General features: G+C 35.7%; 1 protein-coding gene across 2 annotated transcripts in view; it reads right to left on the reverse strand.

Moving 5' to 3' along the window:
* Nucleotides 1-19713, reverse strand: part of RNGTT (RNA guanylyltransferase and 5'-phosphatase) — a 186010-nt gene that overhangs the window by 76776 nt on the left and 89521 nt on the right. For both annotated transcript variants that reach the window (XM_079328454.1, XM_079328453.1), the window contains exon 12: nucleotides 12661-12729. In XM_079328454.1, the coding sequence (XP_079184580.1) occupies nucleotides 12661-12729 (69 nt within the window). The remainder of the gene's footprint in view (nucleotides 1-12660; nucleotides 12730-19713) is intronic.

The raw sequence follows: 19713 nt of genomic DNA on the forward strand, positions 1-19713 counted from the left end.
GCTCATTTTATGAGCTGTCTTGTAAAAACCTTTTCTCTTGTATAGCACATTCTCAACAGAAGGAGAACATGACTTTCATAAACTGAAATCATTCAATAAGCTATTTGTTGAAATTAAATTCTAAAGTTGGGATAAAGAATATGAATCTTAGCAGATGGGGAGTGAGCAGTACTGGATTTGGAAGATGTTGAAATTCAGTTCAAGTGGAAATCAAAAACATCTTAGGTAAAATAGAGCTATGATTGCAGTGAAAGTCGAGGGAGACTATTAGGTGAAACACCATTCTGCATTTACCAGAATACTAAAATAGATGGATCAAAGTTTTAGCTGCCTTACACAGACAACACTTAGGTTATTAGGCTTTTGAGCACATTTTCTCTTCAGTTGCACATGTGTGTTTGTGCTTTTGAAACGTGTGAAATTGGGAAAAGCTCTGAAAAAAATGGGTTTCAAAGGGGGTAGCAGCTCAGATCCTGACAACTGTTTATAACTGTTGCAAACAGACAAATTACAGCATGATATGCTCCAAGAAGGTATTACAATGGATCTAAAGCTTTAGACTCCACCTCACAACTGGGGGTAAAAGAGAAAGACCATTAAAAAACCAAAACCACTCTAGGACACTAAAACCTAATTAGAGCAGAAGAGTGGTGTACAAAAGGAACAACAGTCAGCTGCTCATTAGGAACAGAAGGAAAGCAATTTTGTCTTCAGGGTGGCATAAGAATACTTAATGGTGCTTAAATCCCTGCATCCCTCCTACCCAGCACCCTTTGTAAGGGCAGAATAGGTCACACAGTGGTGTTCAACAACACGTTTTGTTCCCTAACCCCTTCTACTCCAGCACCTGGGGATCATCCCATGTGCATTAAAGTAAATGCAATCTTGCAGAAGAGAACTGTGAGCATGTGTGACTCCATCAGAAATGCAAGAGAGCAGTCACAAGCTGCCTGCAGGTGACCATGACACTGCCCTAACAGTCACTACAGAAACTCCCCTTTATGAATAGCTGACAAGATTTTCATGTCACAAAACCACTTCTTTCATCTTAAGGAAAAAAGTTTTTGTAATTTACCCTTAAGCCAATAGCTGATACTCAAACAGCGAGCTACATTATGACTTGAATTAAAAACTTACTATTATTCAAAAACTCCTCTCCAGTACAAGGCAGCTCTCAAAGTATAAAGCCATTAGCTATACAGCTAAAGGTATCTTTTTTCTAAAACCAGCAAAACTCTACTTCTTTATAGCTGTAGGCTTTTTTTAAGCACCCAAGACATGTAAGAGCAGAGCAGTATGCCTGGTTAAAATTAAGCTGGAATATTTATTCTAGTAAAAAATTACAAAAAAAAAAGAAACTTGCTTTCCTGCATGATCAAAATTTTAGTAACTTTTACCCCCCTCCATTTTTTTTCTTGTCCAATCACCATTAATATTCTAAACAAATTAATTCATATATAATTGTAGAGAGACATTGCAGAGTTTCAGAAGTAATGGAATAACACCCGCCAAATTTGATACAGGACAGAACTCTACTTCTTTTGAAGGTCTAGCAAAATAGCAAGCAAATGTCATGGAAACAGAAGCTCTCTCCATAGTAACACCATTTGTGGCACTGTAGCTTACCACTCTAAGATGCTCCAAGACAAGGCTTTAGCTTAAATCCAGTTTTCATTTAGTATTTTTTCCATAACATTCCATATATCTATCAGCTGTAAAGATTTATAATATTAATAGTTCACAAGAATGTAGTATCAAAGCCAAAGTCAAACATAAGTATAAGGACAAACTAATTAACTGTGATAAAGCAAGTCTCAGTGACACAGCCTTTTGGGAAAAAAGCCAAGAGACTGATGGCACTATAAAGAATAATTATATTACAGCTGGTTTTTACTACACTCTCTGACTCCATGCAACAATTGTCAGATGTTCAATAGAATCTTACAAAAATCACATAGAAGGAGCTACAGAGTGAGACCCATAAAATTAAAGATAATTTTTTAAAAATATAAAAATATATAATTACACCTAAGCAACCCTCATTACCTGCTATTATATAAAAAATTAATTTTTTTATCAACCAACCCAGCAACCAAAACTCTCAAAACCAGCTGAACTCCAACTAGCATTGTATAGCATTGTATTGCTCTCCACGGAGATGGACCAGCTTAGTGCATAGCAATCAGAGCCATGAGAATGACTTTCAACAAAAATTTTCTTGACAAATTCAGTCTTGTTTGTGAACTACCTGCATGCAGGTAATCACTCTGAAAAATAAAAATCCTGATTTATTTTGTGGCAATGCTTGTTGGCCCATTTTCTGATCTGATGATCAATGCAAATTTTCATTTCCCTGACTGTTACTAGCACATGGTACTACATGTCCCTTCCATCCAGAAACTGAAAAGGGTCAATAGTGCAAATGGGTACAGAAAAACATTAGCTCTGACATTTTTGCAAGTAAAATACCAGGTCTTGCAAGCATAGGAAATAGAGTTTATCCTGCAGACATTTTTTAAATGTCAACAAATAATCACAAAAATTATTTATCAGGTTGTTCTTGTACATATGCAAATTATGAGAAGTTACACCCATTCTTTACTGGTTCAAATAATTTAATGAAATAAAAAGTTTAAACTGAAGTCTGTAATAATGAAAAGCATCATGACTGTATTACTGTAATACTTAAGTAGTCTGAAAATAAATTTTAAAAAAGACTTTACCAGTCTTTGTACATGGCAGTAGTCCCACCAGGTTCTATATATATTTTAGACAGTAGAGCTGATTCTACTCAAAAATCAAACATATTCTTCCAAAATTGTGCTAGTGCTTAGGGGAAAAAACCAAAAAAAAAAAAAAAAACCCTCTGTAAGTTTCCAAAATATGATATATCCAATATGGTTCACTACATACATGTTTGTCTTACAGAAAAATCTGCATTACTTAAAACTAATACTTTCATGAAATATTCTGCAAATAAAGTGATAATGTTTTTGTCTACTGGCCTTGGAGCCAGCTCTCTAAGAAGAGTAAGGGGAAGAAACCCCAAAAGCCAAATGTGAATTTGCTTTGCTGAATGTTAGTTGATGGTAAGACTTCTGCAAAAGAATATGCTGCCTAAAAACTAGCAAATACTGACCTCAGCCAGTCTCTTCTCCAACTAAACTTACATTTTTCCTCACCATCATATACATCAGACATCTTGCAGAATAGATTTAAGTAGGAAACAGGAATTTTATACTTTATACCTGAAGACAAAATGAACAACCTCAAAACTCTTATTTTGTTAACCACATAGGAAATTTCATTTTTCACCTGTTTTGAGCTCTGTGCATGATGAACACTGGATCCTGTGATAAACTTGCATTTGCTAAACAGCTGTTTCCACAACTATTTAGAATAATCCTTTATTCTTCTGGTTCTTTTTTCTCATTACCAGCAGAACAAGCCATATTTTCCCTTAAAAATGGCAACATCAATTCACTGCCTGACAAGTCCCAATGATACACACTTCAATAGCTTTCATAAGTTAAAAGTTCTCTCTAGAGAATCTCAAGTTTCTTAAAACATGTTTTGTTTCAGTGGTTGGATGAATATACAGATGCAAGATCTCCCTGGGATTTCCAGTGATCACTGTTTGGAAACAAGCAACCTACTGTTTGTCAGTTCAAATTTGTCAAAATTTCAGATAGGATGTAACAAGTGTACTAACTGGTTTTTAATGAACAATTCAAAGCATACAGAACATCTGCATTTTGGAAATCTGAGATCATTTCCAGCTAAGACTTGTAATCATTTTCCTCTTTCGGAACAAAGCAGCAGACATGTCATAGCTGTACATTCCTCTATTTTAGTGGAAAGCTTCTAGGGTAATGAGGAGAAAACCTGAATTTCATTTCAGAAACACAACTAGCAGCATTAAAAGAAAATGAGCTTTTGTTTTAGGAATACCTGCACTAATTACACAGGAAACCTCCATCAGGTTCCTGATCTCTGACTTCTATAATCAAGGCATGAAGTCCAATACTGCCCTTCCACCTCTGCACTTATTAGAGCTGTGTGATACAATCAGATCTAAATTATTCACCACATCTCAATGGAAGACAATGGAATTTTCTTAGAAGCAATTTACAGCTTTCATCTCAAGCTCAAGACTTTCATTTTTAATCATGTTAATGAAATTAGCTCACTATTTTTGTAATATCAAAGGCTAGGAGAGCTGACTAAAGGAACAGAAAGTACAATTATAACTGAAACAAAAGTTACTGTCAGTCAAAGGAGTCTGAATCACACAGTATTCTGTTGTACCTCTTCAGCACAGAATACTATTTCACAGGCACCTCTGAGCCTTGCAGAGTACTGCTCTGTACAGTACCATGAGCATGATTATTTTAAATGTCTAGTCATCAATATGCACAGTTTCCTTCAAAGATGTATCTGATTATACATGCCAGCACCTAAGAAAAATATTCTTGTAATTAAAAAATTCAGTTACCCTTTGGTAACGTTTATCATGCATTGTCAAAATTGTTGTTTATAAGAACAATGACCCAGGAAACACTTCAAATTATGAAAAACAGGGTAAGGTAGAATAAATCATTCTGCTTTTAAAGAAAGTGTCTTTAAATGTTTTGACCATCCACATACCACAATGCTAGTGCTGATACTCCTCTGAAAGTCATCCTGTTTCCTCATATCTCAAGTGTATATATCATAGCAAAATATTCTGTTTATCCTGATACCACTATTTTTGTTTTACTGCTGTGCTTCTGCCTAATAAAGAATATGAACATTTTATGAAGGATCTTAATGAAAACTTGAAAGGTTTGTTGGCTGTCTTGTTCTATCATGTACAAAAAACAAAAAAAAACAAAAAACAAAAAAAAAAACAAAAAAAAAAAGGGAAAAAACAATCACAACAATCTAGTTCTTGCAGACACTCTGCTAAATCTTTTCAGTTTGATAGAAAGAGTATAGAGGGATCATAAATGAAGCACTCTGTTCATGGATAACTATTCTGGGATTTGAAGAAAAGAGAGTGTTGACAAAATACTTTCTACTGTATTGTCCAGCTTCCAAATCATTCCTGATCTATCAGCTTCTCAGTCCTGGAGAGATCGCTGTAAATTCAGGAAGAGTTGGAACACTGCCATGAAGACAACTGACCACTTCATCAATCTCAGTAAAGAGTTCTCACTGATTTAAATAAAAAACACTTAGATTGCCCTATCCAGCTATAAGAGAGACTTTTTTTTTCCATAAATGATCCACAACACATATAAATCAATGAAATATCTGGAATACAGATTTATTCTTTTAAAACAGGTATGTTTTGCAGAAGCTGAACCATTGTGTTGGTATTCTTACCTGAAATCCCATTTACAGTATATATTTCTAACATTTACCTATTTATTTTAGTTAGAAAGTACATGCAACCACAGTTAGAAGCATGACAGCAAGTGCACTGCACAAGCTCCCTGACAGCTGGCTTTGAGACAAAGAAACCATGCAAAAAACATTTCTAAAGCCTTTATGATTGATGATTCTACTTTATTTTCCCAACATTTAAAACAGAGAACGTGTTTAAGGCAGAGAAAGTGTTATTTTTCTTTTCCTAAACAACACATGCAGAGACACCACCATATTAATGTCAACTGACAATCCCAAGGATGACTAGTACACATAATGTAACAAAGATCTTTCCTACTGCCACTGGCAGGCAGAATGATTAAACTGCACAACACAAGTTCAAGAACCTATTTAGATGGCACCCATAAATGCAGTTCACTGCCTGAGAAATCAGAGAATGTCAGGCAGTACAGGTCATTAGCAAGCAAATGAGACAACACACCAATTAGACCAACACTCTCCTTAGGTAATCAGACTCAATGCACTGACATCTATTCAGGTTGACATAATAGGAAAGTCAGGTTAAACAATTCTGACAATAGCAAATACGTTTGCATTTCAATCTGAATGTACTAGAGGACCAAGACCAGAAAGTTAAACAAGCAAAACTTTTACTAAATCCCAATCTTACTATATTTAGAGCTAAAAATGTTTCATAAAGAAAAGAGGGAAATGTAGATATTTTTCTAGGGCGTGAGCTATCTCAGGTTCTTGTAAAGTAAGTGGAAATAATAAAAAACTGCTATATTCAAAAATCGTTGTGCTTGTATCTAGGAGTCTAACAATTTAATCAAATAAGTTGCAATTAATTTAATTAGACCTTACTTACTGGTGTTTAGGTTAGCATTTCTTAATTTTCTAGTTCTCTGATTAAAAAAAAAAATTAAAAAAAAAAAAAAAGAGTAGAAAACAAGTCACCCCAAGTGAGCAAAGACAACCTTGAATTGATATAAAAGTTTTACTTGTATAGTCACAGAAAATTCCTCAAAGGAATATTGTGTACTGCCAATATATTTGGGTATGTTTGTAAAGCACATGAAAAAAATTGTATATTTGAGATAGGAACAGCTACTTAAGAGAAGAATTGCAAGGAACATTGCCATGGAAATTGAATGTAACACTATTCATAGAGTTGCAAAATTCAGTGGCATTTCAGGAAATTGACAGCAAGTTCTCTGCTAAAGGAAAACCTACAATTGCACAAAAAGTACACACTGGTATGACAACAGCATCCCCTGACTAGCAACAGATTCAGTCAGGAACATTCTTTTTACAGGAGAAATCACATGTAATGAAGAGATACTCTAAAGATGAAAGCTTTTAGTAATGTGGATCAACACAAAAAACTGATGAAAATTATTTTCTCCAGATTCCCCTTTCTTCTGCTGCAAACTCTAGAGAAAAAAAGAAAATCAGGTGGTCTGAGCATCTGTGTTAACAAACTGAGGAGCTGATTTCTTCTGCCAGTGATAGGATGCATGGGAACAGCTCAAAGCTGTGCCAGGGAGTTTTAAAACTGGACATTGGAATGCCTTTCTGTACTTGAGAGGATGATGAAACACTGAACTTCCTAAAGAGGTGGTCATTGCTCCAGAGCTGTCAGTCTTTAAGAGCCATTTGGACAATGTGCTTAATAATATGCATAAATTTTTGGCCAGCCCTGAAGTGGTCAGGCAGTCGAACTAGAAGATCTCTTCCAGCTGAAATAGTCTGTTTCATTCTATTTTATTCCATTGCCTCTAAATCTTACATGAACCACTATAAAAATAGAAAGCTAAATCCAGAAACATATATTTGTTAGAAGCAAAAAAAATCTATGCTATTATATGATTCTTCCTAAGCCTTTATATATCAGCTTTGGTATTGAGAGTATATTTGGTATATCTGAGTGCCTGAAGCCATTAGTTGCTATCGCACTAGAAATACGTAACTGTTGCCCCATCACTGATAAACAGGATGTCTGAGTTTCAGAAATAAGCCAGCAAGTGACTAGGCCTATGATTAAAAATTTACACACCATTTGATAAAATATATACTGTGAAAGAAAAGGCTTTCCAATTATATAGTATTATTTAGGAGAAACTGGCACTGCTTAATGAAACAAATCATGGAGATATTTTATTTGGTGGTATCTTTTGGAGATATTTAATTCAGTTTTAACTTCAGTGATTTTGGATGAACTTTTACAAGGACAGAAAATAACACAGCCTATTATACAATGGGAATAGCACAAATAATTAACAGGCAACCAAGCATTTCAGATCACCACTAAGTCTGCCAAGGGAAAGGAAGGAAGATATAGTAATAACTCATGCAATGTTATTCAGTTATAAAAACCTGCTCATTTTTCTTTCATTTTAAAGGCTAAGCTTTGCATTTGTATTCAGTAGTGTTAAATAATTCAGCTCTTCTTTAAAATAACATTAATCTTAGAAGAACAGAGCTCAGCAGCTGCCCTTCGTCCTTCCCTCTAAAAATCCCAATTCCACAGAATTGGACTTTTCTCCTCATCCAAAATACGAGCATGGAGGAGTACCAATCAGAAATCATTAGGAGCAAATGCAAAAATGTAACAGAGCTCAGAGGCAAACACAAAACAGAAGCTTTTAAATTGTGATACAAGCTTTCCACAGATGTTCAAAATCTGTCCTTAGGCCTTCCTAACTGATGGCCAGTGAGTTTTCATTCAGTTGGCTAAAGTAACAAAATAATTCCTACATAATTTCCTGAAGCAAAGGAAAAGTAATAGTTTCAGTCAGCAAGAAAGCTGGTTATTAGGAGACTACTAGCATAAAAATTAGACAGTCTGAGATATCTAGCAAAGGTAGGATTTACAAGGTAGACATGAAAAGTAATTTCACTGATGAATGGGCAGAGGCCAGAGAGCCAATTCTGCCATCAGAAGAGGCCATTTTTGAGATTCTCATTAAAAACATACAGGCTGGTAACCTGAAAGTGTTCCAAAACAAATGTAAGAAGTTTGATGTTTTGAAGCAACTTTCAAAAAAAGGACTGAAAGCTTCCAATCTTTACACAAGCATTCGGAACCTGTAAATAAGGCATGTGGCTTTCACCTTTAAACTAACTCACTCATTGTCTGGGGCATGATCCCAGGATGAGATACCTGTCCATGAAGTTTCCTGCTGCTGTTTTACTCCTACTCAGCACTTATCTTTGGGCCCTGCTCTGCCAACCTGTTACAGGTAGAGGAACAAGAAAGCTGATCTGATGGAATAGAGCTAATTTAGACATATGGGAGTTATAGCGATAGAATCTTATATGGATAGACAATGATGTAGGGAAAAGAGGTGTCAGTGAGAAGCAACAAAAGGAATGAAGAAACGGGCTGCTGGATAAAGAGAATGCATGAAAAGGAAAAGAGCAAAGGAAAAGAGTACAAAGGGAAGAAGAGAAGCAATAATAAAAAGACATTTGTCTCTTGCGATAGAGTTGTTAAGAGCATGATATGTTAATGCAGAAATTGCATAAGAACAACACATCACCTCAAGCTACCTACAAAGCATTCTTAAATCATGAATGAGGCAAAAACATCCATGACTTCCACAAAAATTGCACTTACGATCTGTGAAAGCCTTCAGACTGAGAAGGGAAGAAATGGGAAGGAGATGGGATGCCTCAGCCATTGCCTTTCAACTGTTACTGTGGAATGAAAGCCTTCGTATAACCCCACCATGACCTATATGAGTAACTCAAGTAACTGATGAATTGGGAATAATAATGTTCAGTTAGCCTGATCTCACAAAACAATCTCCTTACTCCTTAAAGTTGTTTCTACCATCATCAGTCAGAGTGCAAAATAATTTCTGCTTCAGTACAAGAACCTTGCTATTAATAGTAAGAGTTCAGATAAGAATACTAACAGAAGAAAACAAACCCTCTTACATCGAACTGAAACCATAGATTCAGTAGTAATTTTTTTCACAAATCCCTTTTCATTAAAGCATACCAATTTCTCAAAACTGGACTAACACAGAGGCACTTGATGCCAAAATCTCTTCAAACCAAAGAGAAAAGTGAGAAAACCAAGATCTCCTAGAGGCTAAATGTATCTTCACAGATAATTTTGGATATTTTGAGTTTTATTGAAGATCAGAATTAAATCGAACTTCAAAACAACAAAATATTCTTTCTCCATCCATACTGACTCCCAGTACTAGTGCTGCCTATAGCTAGTGAAGAATATCCAGATACTCAGGTCCGTTGGATGCCATTGTCTAAGACCACACAACAAGAGGAACATCTCTCAGTAAACTGGGGCAGAGGGGAAGGGAAAGTCAGAAAATACTTTCAAATAGTATGAACTAATAAGCTCAACATTCCTTGTATTAAACAGTTAATTCTGCATTCTGCTTCACCTATCAAGAATATGGTATGTGTGGGTAATTTTCCCCAAAGATATTTCTGTCTGTACATGTTGACATTCTGTTTATCCTCCTTTGCTGCCACTTCATTCTTCTTTGTAATTTTATTTCAATTTTTGTCTACATTTGTGTACTCCTCAAAGCACACACTGGATTTCAGGGGCTCCCAAAAGATGTTCTTGAATTTCCCTGATCTTCAAAAACTCAGCATCATTTCTGTCTACCTTTTTTCCTGCAAAATCAATTATGTCAAGAAATACAGCTCTTCATTTCTTCATTTTCTTCTGGATATGCCACGGTCTCTTCACTTGAGACAAACGGGTTTTATAAAGGTCTCTTACTCTCACAATAACCAAAGTTCAGGACTCTACACCCCAATCAACAATAGGGGGTTGTTGTTTTGTCTCTGAAAAGATCTCATACATCCTGCATTCAACTACAATACAAAAATTATTGCAGTTAGCATTCTCAAGGGGTCATTTATGCACTCTTATACTGTTGATCTTGTATTGTTGCCTATTAATTTATTCCCTGTGTGTCATATAACAAAAGCCATTCCTATGAGCTTCATCCTTTTCAGTTAATCAACTTTAATGCCTCTTTCCCAAGTAAGAAGTCTACAATAATATTTTTCACTCTAAATATGTTACTTATACTTTCTCAACTAAGAAAGTCATTACACTAAGAAAACTGCATATTGCTTCATCCAGGAAAATCAGTTTAATAAAAGATGCAACAAACTTACATTGCATAAAATCAGAAACAGTATTAAAATTTGAACATTAAATTAAACAAATACATTAAAGATTAAAAACCTTTATAAGCATTTATAAAAGAAAATTGTTTTAGTTTGGTTATAAATTTTTTAGTGTGATAAATCAGAAGACATAAGTTCTAGAAACACAAAACATATCAGATATTTATTTCCTGTAACAGTGACTAAGAGATACATGCTTCAGTAAGTTCATTTCAACTAGAAAAGGTAATTTCAAATTTATCTGTAGTAACTCTGCTTAGCTTAATCTCTAATTTTCAGGGAAGTGTTTCTAAGAAACCCTTACAATTGCTTTAGATTCTAACAATATCCTAAGAGATCATCAGGAGTACTTGTGAAAGTGTGAACTTTCTTTACCCTAGTAGCTTTGCTTTAAATTGGAAATAACTATGCACTGAAAAAAGTATGTGGCCTAATTGCTTAGTAAGCTGATACAGAACTTGAAATAGAGGGGTTTGTTATTTCCAGATGGGAGTGTCATCACCCCTTGCTAAGATCTACAGTATAGGAAGTAGACCAGGAAGAATATGTTTCCTATTTTTCCTGGAAAAGTATACACAAGTACTTTCCACAAGTAACTGGAAAGGCAGAAATATCTGTCAAATTTGAAATAATAGAAAACAATTCCTTATTTGATTCAGTCAACACACTGGAGGGAAGGGATGCCATCCAGAAGGACCCTGACAGGCTGGAGGTGGGTTGGTACAAACATCCAAGTTCAACAAGACCAAATGCAAGGTCCTGCAACTGGACCAGAGCAATCCCAAGCACAAACACAGACTGGATGGAGAATGGATAAAGACTTTCTTCCTGGGGAGAAAGATTTGGGGGTGTTTGTGGACAAAAAGCTCAACATAAGCTGGCAGTGTGCACCTGCAGCCCAGAAAGCCAATCATACCCTGAACTGCATCACCAGAAGTCAGAGCAGCAGAGCAAGGGAGGTGATTCTGCCCCTCTGCTCTTATGAGACCCCATCTGGAATGCTGTGCCCAGCTCTGTGACCCCCAATATAAGAAAGACACAGATCTATCAGAACAAGCCCAGAGAAGGGCCACTGAGATATCACAGGGCTGGAGCACCTCTCCTGTAAAGACAGGCTGATGGAGGTAGGAATGTTTAACCTGGAGAAGAGAGGGCTCCAAGGAGACCTTGCAGCAGCCTTCCCATATCTAAGACAGGCCTACAAAAACAGCTGGAGAGGGACTTTAGACAATGCCATGTATTGACAGGACAAGACAAAATGGCTTCAAACTGAAAGAGAGTAGGTTTAAGTTAGATATTAGGAAGAAATTCTGTATTATGAGGGTGGTGAGGACTGAAACAGGCTGGCCAGAGAAGCTGTGGAAGCTCATCTGTGGAAGTGTTCAAGGCCAGGCTGAACTGGGTAAAAGGTGTCCCTAACCCATTCTGGCAGGGTATTGGAATTACATGATCTCTACAGTCCCAACTCAAATCATCCTGCGATTTACAAGCTAAGAAAAAAGTCAAGATGGATGATGCCACAGCCACAATCTATGTTGATATACAATACACACTGCAGTGTATCCACTGTATCTGATTCAACAGCAGGAGCAATAGGATGGATGAGGCCATGCTAGCTTGAGAATCAATTGCATTATTTTTTGTGGTAGTCCGCAGTACTTCTGGTAACTTCTCCTCAGGCCACTCATATTCCTTTACACTGGCAGACACAGCTCAAGAATTTATCATGCTCCAGTTGAACTAAAACAACGAGTCACAAATTCTAATGAAATTTTAATGTATGAACATCCTTGAAAAAGCAAAATGATGAGAGAACTCAAATCAATGGTTGAAAGATCCATGGAAGTCATGCAGTCCTAGAAAATTCTTCATTATTTAGCAGCACATCCATAGTACATACTCTAAAAAACATTAGATGATTCCTGAGAACTACCACCATTGATTACTAAGAAATCACACATACCACAAATGAGATAACAAACACTCAGAAACAACACTGCAAAGTAATCCTGACCAAAGCAAAGATTAGCTAGTTGATGGATGAGTGGGGAGGGAGAGCAAGAATTTCATCTGGGACTAAAGGGAGAAAAATACATTCTTTATGCTACTTACTCCTGTAGGCTGAAATATCAGTCCATCCACTTCATGGCTAACTTCTCTGGCAAAGTTTCCTTCCAGGAGCTGTAGAACAAAAGAGAAAGAAATCATTTTTCCATAGAGAAAGGCACATCAAAGTGAGTAGCAATGGATATGCTGATTCTGCAATCGTTTGCCAGTAAACAGCTTAGTTATGATTTAACATTAGAGCTTGGGAAACATCAACATCAACAAAGTAGCAGTTTCTACAAAGAATACTCAAGGCTAGAAAATCCTTTGTCCAAAAAGAAATACTTAGAAATCAAGATGATTCTATATACTAGAAAATGAAGAAATATCAGTTCTAATACAGGACACTACAGTAATTTGTGGGCAAATTTAAAAATCCATTTGCCATTTTAACACACAAGTAGCACTCACTTTAGATTGAACTTATTTCCTGAAAAATACCTCAGGGCATCATTTGAAATTCATGTTTGACAGACTTCCTAACTAAGGCATAAACCAGTAACACAGCTACACGACTGTAAAACAACTCTTTGAATTCATCTGTATCTTGAATATTCTATTCTATGCTTTCAAAGACTGTGAATTCCATATGGAGGTAAATATATCCATCAAGATAAATTTACTAGAGAAAAACCATCTAATTAAACAATCCACTGAAACCAGCTAGTCAACAGTTATGAGAATTTATGATATACTTCCATATTAAATTATGACTTGCCTAAGGAAAAGCAAATAACCAAGGAAAATTACAATTGATGAGTAATAGCAAAAATTAGGAGAATTACCAAAATATCTCTTTATTAATTTCAATTTATGTTTTACTGTTGAGATGAAGAATCTGTCCCAAAGTTTTAGATACTTTTAGTAATATTTGAAAAAAAAAATTGGCATAAAAGTAGCCACATGGTGATAAAACATAGCAAATACAGAACCAGTAAATCATAGTCAGTTTTAAAAGAATCATTTTGGCCTGGTCTGCCAATTTTGTACAATTTCCTTTCTAGAGCTCAACTTAATGATCTGCTGACCAAATTATGACTAAATTATTCAAATTAAGTCAATAAAGTATGAAAGGAGCTAAGAACTAACATTTGGATCCTACTAAGGCTGTACAACCAAAAGCAATGCAATTTTATGTTTAATGGATCAAAAGTCTGATGACCAAATACTTCAAACAATAACGATTTGACATATTTCACTTTAACCTGTGACTGTTTGCACAGAATGACTGGTTATTTCACTATAAAAAGCTGGCCTTTTCTCTTACCCAGTCATTAGCCTATATCTGTGCCTATAGTCCCATCAAGATGCCACCCAGTTTCAGAGTCAAATGTTCTCAGCTTGGAGGTCCACAGTGTTTTCACTAAGACAGCTCCTCCCAAGCACCATTAGATATCAAAGACAAAAGGATTTTGAATCCAGAGCAAGCCTCCACAGATAACTACACTTCTTTGTGCTTGCAGTTATTCTTCTTTCATTCTCATTAGGTCACTTAAATGTATTTGAATGATGACACTCTCTCTAGAAAGGAATTTTGACAATAAAGGATTAGCAACGGGGGGGAGGGAAGGGAGGAAGGAACGTACATTTTCTCTGACATTATTCCCATAAAAATTTTCTTGAGAATTAAACTACATAGAGGTTGTCTGTGAACAGCAAAATACACAGACGTTGAATATTGCAGAAAGTTTGGAATGACACAGAAATGAGCAGGAAAGGAACATCTGACATACAAGCAAGTATTTTTAACTCTACAATTTTTTTTTCAGTTTATGAACTTCAAATGCAAATGTCATGGTTCATCTTTTAAAAAACGTTGTTCAACATTCCACATGTTCAAATTTCTAATTAACTTGAACAGAATGGTCTTTTTTAATCGGCGCCATGATAAATGGCACACCTGCTTGACTGGGATGACTGCCATGGATCAGATAAAGTGCAATGCATCTCAATGACATTTTATAAAAGATGGGTAAATGATGCATGTGAACCAGCTCTTCTGGCATTCAATTCCTTGTTGCCTCATGGCATCTATTTCCACCTGAGATCCCCTTTGTTCAATCCTTTCAGCCTCCTTCTTCCACGTGAACACTGCAATAAGCTACATACTCATATTAAAGTTTATTATTTAAAACTTCTCCTTTCATACTTTTCAACTAAATTAAAATTATTGCCACATCTATATAACACTTCTCTAAGTAAAAGAATGGTATAATTGCATGGCTTGAGTGGAGTTGTATGAGATGAGTAACAGGATTTTTCCTTGTTCCTTAACCACAGAGAATAAGAGGCTGCAATATGTCACCAAAAGAGCACTAATAACTTGCTAAAGCTGATTTTGCTAAAACACTGAACCAGACAGTAGTTCTTCTGTGGATAATTGAAAATTCACACTTTAGAAATCTCTCTGTACTTATATCAACAAAGAAATCACTTTGCTCCTTCAGTAGGAAGAGGAGAAAATGTAGGTGCATATTGATTCCATACAATGCTAGTAGGTTTTCATTAGCGTTTCTGAACCAAGACACACAATTTATGAGTGTGCATATATCATATAATTCACAAAATAAGTAAGTCCAGCAGGTAGTACTGTGTCTTTTCCTTCCTCTTACCAAAAAAAAAAAAAAAAAGAAAAAAAGAAAAAAATCTCAGGGAAACAAACCACAATGTGAGTTATGAGGAATCCAACACATAATGATCATCCTGCAAACTCATACTGACTTTCTAGAAAATAATTTTATTAAGGTACTTGCTCACACATTGTAATTATTGATCTCCTGTATCACAATATACAAATTCTGTTAACCATTTTGTCTGTATTTCTGATTCAAAACTGACACTGCTTCCTAGCGTCCTGAAATACTTAGGGATACAGAAAAAAATCCCTTTGAATATTATAATCCAAGACAAATACATGTCCCTTTTCCTTGCTTTTTCAATTTCAGAACTGCTATATGCTTCACTTCAAGACAGAACAACTCTGCCTGCAGTCCCTATGGAGTCTTCCACATCCACCTTCAAATTACTGATCATCTGGACCTATTCACTCTACAGAGAGCTGTGACAGGAAATATATTTCACTTTTAAGTATTAGTTACAAATAAACTATTAATTGAATTGCCAGTCAGCCAGAATATAAAACACCTTCACACATGGGCAACAGTCATTCCTAACTTCACAGAGCCAGCATCTTCACCATCTTAGATTTCAGTCCAGCTCAAAGGACCACCTCTTTCTCCAAGGATGACAGCCCTCACCATCAGCCTCAAAGAAATTCTGACATCCGAACAACTGTCGAGTTTTATAAACATGAGCTCATACATCTCTGCAGATAACCTACTACACAAATCTTCATAAATGCTGTTTTTGAATGACATCAGAAATCACACAGAATGATTTTTATGCTAAGATCAGCTAAAATAACGCAAAAATAGTCTGGCTCAGATACATCCAAACTATCCCCCAAAAATAAATCAGTCTGTATCAGGCAATGATGGAGCCATCATCCAAACTACCAACATTCTAAACTCCAGCTTTCAAACAGTATATTTTGAAAAGGAGGCCTTGTGGAAAAGAACTAAGTATGCATTTGGTGAGGTATAAGCTTCCTTTCAGGTGATATGCAGGCTGCTGTGCAATGCTTCAAAATATTACCAAATGCAGCTTCATGTCAAGTGAGGAAAGCTGTTACTCTAAAGCTACAGCTGTGGTCTCTGCTCCTTCCTCCTCACCAGAATCTCTCCAGTTTCCCCTTGTCCTTTAGCATCATGTCATCATTATTTTGTTTTGTGTCTAAAAGCAGGGGAGGTATCAAGAATGGAACAGCTGGTTTCAGTCCCAAAGCAAAAAAAAAAAAAAAAAAAAAAAAAGCAACAAATAGCATGTGAGTAACTATGTCACAGGAGAGAAAAGTTCATATATTATTTAAAAATAAATCACGGAATCTCAAACTTTCCACAAATAGAAGTTGGCTAGTTCACATTTTAAAAGAAATAGAGTCCAAAACAAAGTGTGCAGAGAAGTTTTGATTTTGGTTCACTGACTGAACTACTATAAATATATGGTAAAACTTTAAGAACAATCATTAGTGACTCTGGGGAATTCACGGTTTTAGGAATTAAAGGGAGCACACACCTTCTAAAATATAGATTTTTAAAAGGAAAAAAAAAGACAGAAAGAAACATGTGAAAGTCAATCCATGCAGATTTCCACCTTTTTCACATTCCGGATACCAATTATCTCATTTAACACTGCATTGCAAGTAGAACAGCTGATCCAAACAAACCCAGTGTAAATTAACAATCCGGGGGCAGATGGGAGAGGATCAAAGACACACCTCTGGACACTCTACTGCTTCCTACCCACCCTACTCCAAACCACAAATAACCTGGATCATCATTTCAGACCAACTTTCAGACAGCTATGAGGATGAAGCCTTCTCCTCTTCAAGTGATATGCTGAAGTGCCAAGTAATTTATTTGGAAAACTGTGCAATCTCAAATTACAGTATGCTGTGATGGAGAACCACAGTCTTCATTAAGTTGTCCAATGAAGTACTGCCTGTGTAATTAAAAAATTGATTCCTATCTCTCAGCAGTTTTTTCTTCTTTCAACTTTTCTTCCTTGCTCCTCTTTTCTCTGACCAAGAAATCTCTTAGAGATTTCTTTTTTTTTTTTTCAGAAATGAGGTTCAAATTTCAAACACTTCACAAGGAAGCAGATGTAATTTTTCAAATATTTCAATGTGTCCTCAAAAGATATCCTACAGATGCTATTTTTTTATCAACTGAAATCATGCCATTTAGACTAGACAGAATATTCCAGAAGGGCCACAGCAGCAAGAAAAAAATGCACTCCCTGTTCTCTTCCACAGGAGTCCCCTTTCGAGGAGATCTCTGAATACTTGAGCACTTGGCAAAATATTTGACTGGCCAATGGCTTATTACAATTGGCTGCTTGCCTCCAAGTGGCTCCTTTGAAGTAACTCTGAAGATTCTGAAATCACAGCCCATGGTGTCAGTAGTGTGACTTAACACATGGTCATAAGGTCAAGTTTTCCGCTTCAATGTTAACATTTATTTCCCTCTGAAAACCACAAGTGATCTGTCATTTATATGATTACAAGTTTTTCTCCAAATGACCTATAAATTGTTGAAAAGCAGATTTTCAATAATTTAACATGACCCAGTTTCCTCTGCATTAGCCTCATTTCCTAATCAAAATATGATATGCCACCTTATGTCAAATAAATGAGGTAAGAACAGTATCAGTTGAAGTGTATCTGCATCAGGGTAACATCCAATTCTGTAATGCATCCTCCTTCTTTAGTCATTTTACTTATCTATATTTATCTTACCAGCAATAAAAGGCAAGAAAGAAAATGCATCATAATAACTGAGAGTACAGTCAGAAAACCAGAGTTTATACTAAATATTCTTAAACAAACATGCTAAGAAAAAATCATGAAGTAACAAAATATTTCCTGGCCCACACCAATGATCTAAAATATGCATAAAGGAAAAGTAGGATCAAAAACTGTAGAAAATAAATTTAAAATTGAGCTCTCAAGGAAGTATTGCTTAAAGAAGTTTCCTATGCTAATTAGGAACCAACACATATTGAAGATAACTGCTACATTTTTAGTAAACTGGTGAAATTTCTACTTTGCTGTAACTGCATAAGGAACACAAAGTATAAACTTCTCACTTGCTCATTACTTACAAAGAAATTTCATGCTTTTGGGCTGTAAAATCAGAGCTGTAAAATGGTAAGAAAATACTTATAAAAAAAAATTATGCTCAAAGCTCAAATCCTAGCTTTCACACAGCCATCCGCTCAAGATGCTAATTCTAGACAAAAACACAGAGAAGCTGGAAACACTATTTTGTCTGTATGAACACATCTTGAAAGCACTTGATGTCAACCAGTAACTCAGTAACTAAACAAAAAGAGTAAAAGTAAGCTGCCAAGGTTCACCTGTTTAACAAAATCACCACTATTTTGAACTCTGTAATCTCTGGCAACAGCTGAATCATAAGTTTATGAAAAATATACCAATGAACAGTGTAAAGATGCATGGGAATTTTTCCAGTTGATAAAATTTAAAAATACATATTTTTTATAAAGTATTATTTTATGGAAAGCGTTTCAGTTAGTTAATTTACTAGAAGCTCTGAAATCAATCATACTGAAAGACTAAAAATAACCTCTTCACCAAGTTAATCATACAGAACATTTTGGCTCAAAAGACATGAAAAACACCTAATTACGGCAATAGATTTGTTCCCTATAAGAACGAAAGCAGATAATGGCAGCATTGTCAGACTGATGTTCACTAATATGATCAAGAGACTAATTATTATCCATGAATCATTTGTAGCATTCAAAACTTGATTAATGTCAGGTCAAGTTTAACATGTGATAGGTTTTATTAGTAATGCTCAGCTATCCCACAGCTTGTCAATGTACACAAGTGCCATCTGTTAAGTGTAGGAATAGCCAACAGCCACAACAAAAACACATTGACTACACCTGGTCACTGAAGTATGTTTTAAGAGTACAACAAGGAATACCCTAAAAATTTTAAACACACTAGACCAGAATCCAGTACTGAAGACCTGCTAAAGATAAACTTGTAGCCCAAAAAACGATCATGCAAGGCATATTTCCCACTTTTTAGAGTGGGATATGTTTAATAATACTGAATACTTCATAGACTGACCAGTTTCTAGCAACAAATATTTTTTTGCAAGATGAATATATGTAGCTTCTTCTCTACACTCCTCTATGGATGTTTAGCAAGCATTCCTGTAGAGAATACACTGCTTTACCCTTTAGAGCATCACTCACGTTATTCAAATACATATGGTCCTAATGGCAAAACACTGTTAGAGGATGCTCAATCTGAAATTCATATTCCACAAAAAAACATTCACTGACAGCTTTCCATTTGTTCTAATTACAGATAATGACAAGAAGAAATCCTTTTATGGGAGGGTCACTTTCTAGCACTTCCCAGCACTTTGTGGGAGGTCAGCTTTACCAGGGGTCAACTCTCCC

The sequence above is a fragment of the Erithacus rubecula genome (genome assembly GCF_903797595.1).
Source record: "Erithacus rubecula genome assembly, chromosome: 2".
NCBI classification, from domain to species: Eukaryota; Metazoa; Chordata; class Aves; order Passeriformes; family Muscicapidae; genus Erithacus; species Erithacus rubecula.